Source organism: Citrus sinensis, chromosome 6 (genome assembly GCF_022201045.2).
Source record: "Citrus sinensis cultivar Valencia sweet orange chromosome 6, DVS_A1.0, whole genome shotgun sequence".
In the NCBI taxonomy this organism is placed as follows: domain Eukaryota; kingdom Viridiplantae; phylum Streptophyta; class Magnoliopsida; order Sapindales; family Rutaceae; genus Citrus; species Citrus sinensis.
In genome coordinates, this window is record NC_068561.1 from 8,599,663 (window position 1) to 8,606,732 (window position 7,070).

At 38.1% G+C, this 7,070-nt stretch overlaps 1 protein-coding gene across 1 annotated transcript; it reads right to left on the minus strand.

Moving 5' to 3' along the window:
• Positions 1–4,776: 4,776 nt before the first annotated feature.
• On the minus strand, positions 4,777–5,301 carry LOC107178780 (uncharacterized). The gene has a single exon (XM_015534370.1). The coding sequence runs from the start codon at positions 5,299–5,301 to the stop codon at positions 4,777–4,779; it is 525 nt and encodes a 174-aa protein (XP_015389856.1).
• Positions 5,302–7,070: the final 1,769 nt, after the last annotated feature.

A 7,070-nucleotide genomic window follows, 5' to 3' on the forward strand; every position in this document is an offset into this window, starting at 1 on the left:
GGAATTTCTTTGCAAAGTCTTTGATCTGGTAGGCTGCATGAAAAGGAATGTTCATGGGGAAGGTTCTCTGTTTGAGAGCTTCGAAAGGAAGTTGACGGTTCATGGCTATAACTGGAATGGTGTGAATGGAGGAAATAAGTGAAGGTTTATTTATAGCCGGACGAGTACGAAAGTCTGGGATGAGGTTCTGTTTACCTTTTATGTGTTGGACAGTAAAATCATATTTAGCAAACCAGTTTTTGAGGCTGAACAACTGTTTGTCAGGGAGCAACTTATTTTGAAGTCAAAGATTCGAGGAAAAGAAGAGTTGTCCATGTTGATAAGGAATTTATGGCTGATTATATGAAATTCAAACTTTTTTATTCCATTCTTGACCGCCAAAATCTCTTTGTGGCTGGTAATCAATAACTAACCTCTTTTTACCACGAACTAATTTAGATCGTTTTTCAACATAGAAGGCTTGACAAGCCCAATCTGAATCAGTAGGTTCAATAAGACCTTGCTAAAGCAACTGAGAACATTCTTCCTTAGCAAGTAGGAGGTCGGAAGGAGACATACCCGGGTGTGATGCTTTTGTGGGATTTATGTCTTCGTTGAGTTTGAAAGGAAGGTGAATGAAGAATTGTTCATTTTTCCAAAGAGGTGAAGGATGTTGGAATTGGGAATGGTTCTCTGGACAAAACTCTAGGAGCTTATGTGAAATATGACTGTATGGCGATGGTGTTTCTGAAAGGGCATACAGACGTAATATATCTGTATAAGGTAAGAACATTTGCTTGTAGCGAACTCCAGAATTGGTGAGGAATAGGTTTTTAACCAAATGGAGAATGTCAAAACCTATAAGAAAATCTTTTATCTGGGAGTTTGGATGCTACAATCTTTTTCCAAATTATGCAATTCGGAAAGAATTGAATACCAATGGGGTTTTTGGTAATCAGTGTGGTTTCAAAAGTTTCACTTTTAATTGCTTTGAAAAGTTTCGAGTGTTTTTCCTAACAATCAGAGGGAAGGACAAAAGGATCAATTATATTGGTGTCTGCACCAGTATTAATAAACCCGATGACAAGAACATGTTTATGAAATTTGGAAGGAAGGATGGACATTTTTAGAGAAGGTCTAGGAATGGCTGAGACATGATCGACAGTGTGGACTGTAGAAATGACTAAAATATCCTCAGAATCAGAAGATTCTGCGATAATGAAGGCAGTCTTATCATCTTGTTCTGACTGCTCTGAAAAATTTGATTCGACATCTTCATTCTCAGATAAAAGAGAAGAATGTTGAAGATGTTGTATGAGACGAACAACTTTGGCTGACTTTTGAGAATAGTTTCGAGCAAAGTGGCCGCATTTCTTGCAGATGAAACATCGGTTGTGCTTTTTCTTTCTGTACTGGGAAGCATCCTTTTTTCTAAAATATCGGAGAGGTTTTTTGGAGGATGATTTTCTATGGAAGTGTTTATGGAAATGTCTTTTCTTTTTGGTTGGACAGAGGAACTTTTTGTCATCTTTGCACTATATTCTAAGATAGGGTTTTTTATAGGCTTCAGAAAAAGATTTTTTGTCTTCCATGAGGTCTTTAAAGAATTCCTTTTGCTCACAGATTTTGTAGAGACATAGCATGGCCATTTGGAAAATCTTTCCCAGAGAGATATCAGTTGTGCTGAGATTAGTGATTGTGAGTTTTCTTTGGAGATCAGGTTGTAACTCAGAAGGCAGTGGGGCTATGAAGACATGTTTGAGCGATGGTTCATTGAACGCATTCAGCTTATAAAAAAGAATACTCATTCTTTTGTAATGGGATTCCAAAAGGTGTCTTTTGAGTGAGCAGCACTTCATCTGATGATACTCTTTTCTGTCTGCATCAGTGGAAGCAGTTTTTTCACCGATGAATTGTTCATGAATGATATTGAATGTTGTGCCAATTGGAGATTGCATGAATTGGAGCTGACGATATTCTCCCAAGCTTTCTAGCCAATCATGTAAAGAGCCCGGTTATCGGGCCATGAATTCACAGAGAACAGGTTGAGGTTGGGCATTAGGTTTGGTTCCTTGGAGGTCAATCCATACGGCAAATTCTTGAAGTCGAGCAGGCCATTTATGATTGGGAACGTCATCAAATGTGAACCAAGATGCTGAAGATGGTTTTGTTGAGTGTGGTCAGGAACTGGTGGAGGCATTGATGACTCTGGTTCTGTTGGAGTTGCTTTATTTTGAGCATCAGAAGAACTGTCTTCAACAATAGGTGTGGCAGTTGAAGTACTTGGATCTTCTGTTTTGGTGGCCATTAATATGCTTGTAATGTCAGCATATTTAGATTCAGAGTCAGTTGAGGTTCTGACTGAGTTGGTGGATGAGGAAGAAGAAGACGGGTTGGACTCTGATAGGTTGGACTGATAAGCTGTTTCTGGCTCAGAGGAGTCAGAAGATGTGTTTTGGACAGTATGATAATGATACTGATCCATTGGACCTTTATCTTTTTTGGGAGGCTCAAGAGTGGCTTTTGGTGAATCTTCTAGTGGTACTGGAGGGGAAGATGAAGATGAAGTGGCCTTTGGCTTTGGTTCTGAAATCTTGACTTCAGATTTTGATTTTCTAGGTGAAGATGGATTGGGTGGCGGAGTTGGTTGAAGGTGTGAGAATCCAAAGAACTGATTATAAACAGGTTGTTGACGTCTGGATGGTGTGTAGAAAGGTGCATAAGTCTCAAAGATTAGAGGAGGTACTGTTGGGGTTTGTGTTTGAGTAAAAAGGGAAGGTCGAGTCTTTTCAGCATCAATTCTTGTCAATTCAGCTTTGAGCTTTCTGATCTCAGCTTCTTTTTTTATTAAACTCTAGACAATCTTTAGCAAAATGACATTTCTTTTTGCAAATGAAACACCTACTTTTCTTTCTATCAGGAAACCGTTTGGAATGGGATTGCTTTTTTCTGAAAAAGCGAAACTGTTTGGTACGCCGTTTCCTAGATATGGAAATAGGAATCTCGATTTCCTGAAGTGAGACTTTTTCTTGGGTGAGCAGTCACACTTCTTTGCATTTGATAGCCAAGCAGATCTGAAAGGTTCTTTGTCTTTGATGAGTTCTTGGAAGAATTTCTTTTGTTCACACAATTTGTCAAGACATCTTAGAGCAATCTGGAATAATTTTCCCAATGATAATGTGTCAATGTGGAGCTTGTGAGCAGCTAACTGAAGTTGAATTTCTGGTTGTAATTCTTCTAGAAGAGATGCCAGAAATACATGCCTGAGTGTGGGATCATTGAATCCATTCAGCTTATAATAGAGCAAAGTCATTCGCTTGTAGTGGTAATAAAGATCTTTTGTGTTGAGAGAACAACATTTCATGTTGAGATAATCACGTCTTGCGGCTTCAAAAGTAGCACTTGGTTCTCCAATAAATTGATCATGGAGAATGGCTAAAGCCTGAGAGACATCAGAAATCTGGATGAACTGAAGTTGTCTATACTATCCAAGACTGTCAAACCAATCTCGAAGAGAACCCGTAAACCGAGTACTGAATTCTCTTAAAACAGATTGGGTTGTTGCATCTAGAGCTAACATCTGGAGATCAATCCAAGCAGACAACTCTTGTAGTCTTTCTCTCCATTTCGTCAGAGAGATATCATCAAAAGTAAACCATGGACCATTGGAAGGTTTGAAAACTTTTGGCTGAGGTGGAATTGACTGAGAAGATTCACCAGTTTCTTGGATTTCTTCATTAGTGTCAACAGGTTCAGTTCTTGGGCCAGAGTCACTGGCACTAGACTGTTCAGTAGGTTCTGCCATGAGGAGTTTGGAAATATCAGCTAGATTTGAATCAGAAGTGTCTGAATTAGACAAATCGGATGACTCAATGGATGATGAATCTGATTGTGAAGGGGAATTTTCAGTAGAGGAATCTAGAGATGGTGAATGGGAAAGTTGTTGAGCAGAATACTGATACATGGGCTATTTTTCTAGAGAAACAATAGTTTGGATTGGTGGTGGTTGAGTAGATTCAGGTAAAGAAGTTGGTGATGGTTCAAATTTAGATGTCTGAGGATTTTGCTAAGGAATGGGTTTTTGAACTGGAGCAGGTTTTGGTGTCTACTTTGGTTTTGGTTGAGGTCGTGGATGTGGAGGAAGCAAAGTATGGGTCATGCCAAAAAGTTTAGAAGGTTCATATGTTCGGGAGGAAAAAGATGGCAAGAAGGGATGATAGGTAGGATTAATTACTGGTAATAGAACAGAACTTGTAAACAGGGTAGGTTGGACCATTTCTGAGCCAATTCTGGCAATTTCAGCTTTCAAAGCTCTTATCTCAGCTTTTTATTTATTAAAATCAGGACTATAGACTCATTAAGCAAGCATAGCCCGAAGTTCAAGTTGAGTAACTTTATTATGAAGATTTTGATAAATCTGATTTAACTTATCTGAGATAGTATCAACCTTTTTTTCAACCTGGTTGGTTTTGTGTCTAATGTGGTCTACCTTATGATGCAAGGTAGTGAGTGATTGGTTTTGTGCAACAACATTTTGAGTTTGCCAGTTTAAGACTGCCTTAAAGAATGAGGTTCTTCTAAATGGCCAGCAGGAGTTACTGCAGAGGGGACGTATGGTTTCGAGATGAAATTCTTTTGGTATTCTATAGATGTTGGGGAAAACATCATACAGGACTGTATTTTGGGAGTGGGACTAACATGGGTAGTCTCATGGGTTGACTGAAGTCTGCAGTTGAGCAAAGCGGGTTCATGTTTTCGGATCCAGGCAAGACCTTTATCATAGATGGGTAATGGTGCTTAAGAATCAGGCTCAGGTGGATCTTCAGGATGAGCAACATGATAGCGGCAAATCAGATAAATGATCTTTTTAGACTTGCACTTGCGTCTTTTTGGTTCGTCATCATCTTTTTCAATATCTTCCCAACAAAGACAGCTTGCATCACAGTTTCCAGAGGCTGGGACATCCCATAAGAAATGTCCATGGAGTTTTGCTGGGTAGATAGGAAAACCTTGATCATTAAAGGCTTGAATGGGTAGGTTTTCTTGTTCTGTGTGTACAGAAGTGATCATTGAAGAATAGGTAAAAGATAACCTGGGTGGTTCTGAGGACGAACTGGGTGGTGGTTTGAAAGTAAGACGAACAGTTCCATCTGAATTTTTCTGAAAATGACTTTCAGAAGTTTGTATGGGTTCAGAATTTTGATGAAATTGTTCATAATTGGACAACCATTCTAAAGGCATGAGTTTGATCAATTCTTGTTGGGGAATTTGCCTTGGGATTTGAATGATGGTTGGGATCTCTTCAGATTCTGCAAGAATCATAAGAGCTTCGGCAAATCCAAAGCATGATTTTGCAGTCGATAAACAAGCTGATGGTGCAGGGTAGCTATTTTAGCTTAGGTGATTTGTTCAGCTCCTTGAAGCTGGATCTGAACTTTTAAAGTGGTAGCAAGGTTGGAATCAAGAAGTGAAAGATTAAAATGGGATAAAAGGTAAGCAAAGCACTTCCGGCATGGAGGGTGGTTAGGACTGTGCCAGCGATGGCATGCTGATATTGCTTAAACCTGGTGTCAAGTAAATCAATTTTGGCTGTGACAGGTAAGCCTTTTCTCCCATGAAGAGTGAGAATAAGACGAACACCTCCAAGGTGAAGATGTGTATAGCCTTCATGTTTTCATGTAAAGATCAATTCTGAGGGGATCTCAAGAGTGACATATTGTTCAGTTGTGGTAGCTTGCAAAGCACACTGATCGAGTCGGGATGACTGGATATATTCCTTCGGATGGGGTCGTTTGGTGGAGATCAGGGTTTTGATACTTCTAGTAAAGGACGGTTTTTTAACAAGTAATAGGGACTGATGAGAGGTAAAGAGGATTCATTGATTTGAACAGATTCAGGAACATAGTAGTATTCAACAAGATTTTCTATTTTGCTGACTGTTTGTTTAGTACAGGATTTAGGTAAAGAAAGAGTAGAAGAAAGAGTAACTAGAGAAGACGACAAAGCAGGAGTAGCGGAGGATGATGATGAAGCCATGAGATTAAGATTTTCTATTCTTTAAAGCTTTGATTCCTAGGTGGTTAAACTCTTCTAACCTATACCAACATTTGAGATCTGGCTTTATGTGGATCAGAAAGATATCTAGTATCTGTATATCCAATTAGTGGTGATTTTGAAACATTTAAACCCATGTCGATCATTCCACAGAGATGCCGAAATACAAGATATATACCTTTCCAATGCCTATGAGTTAGTGTAGAATTACATCTTACTAATAGATAAACTGAAAATGTGAATACCAAGTTGAGTACAATTTGTAAGATATGTGAGTGCACCAATTGCACATAAATATGGTACTTCAAGAATAAGAATTGCTTCAACATCTTCTTTAGGAAGAAATGAATCCTTTTCCACATTAGGTGATCATACTACCATTGGAGTACTTAATGGATGGGCTTCATCCATATAAAAAGGCTTCATCCTTTTCCACTTGGCAAATATTTAATCTGTAACCCTAGACAAAATCTTGCTTTTCCCTTTCATTTCAAACTCATTTTTCAAACAAGAAACTATTTTTGAAAGCTGTTCAGGAGCTTTAATGAGATTCAAATTATCAACATATACTGCAACATAAGGATAAATTGGATTATTTATATACCTTCCTTCAATAAATACTTGCTTAGGCAATTGTAACATCCATGCAAGAATCGTTCTGGCTTTAAAGGATATTAACTACAAGGTTTAAATTTATTTGCTACTTACGTTTTAAATCTTTTAGGAATTTTCATATAAAAATCTATGTTGATAGAACTATATAGATAAGCAGTCAATAATGCACAAATTAAATCTTTCAGAGGTTGGGAGACTAACCAAAAATTGAAATGTAATTGCACGAGTAATAGGAAAATACGTTCCCTCATAATCAATGTTAGGCCTTTAAAAAAATACTTATGCTACTAATCTTACTTTATATCTCACAATCTCAATTTTCGCATTTCAATTTTATCAAAGGCTCACTTATATCCAACAAGTTTGACATCTTCAGGTGTCATCTATGCTTGAGTAGCATCTTTCCATAGTTTGTATATTAG

Excerpts from the sequence above, each read along its gene's own strand:
- LOC107178780 (XM_015534370.1), bottom strand. The coding sequence starts at position 5,301 with ATGATTCTTGCAGAATCTGAAGAGATCCCAACCATCATTCAAATCCCA.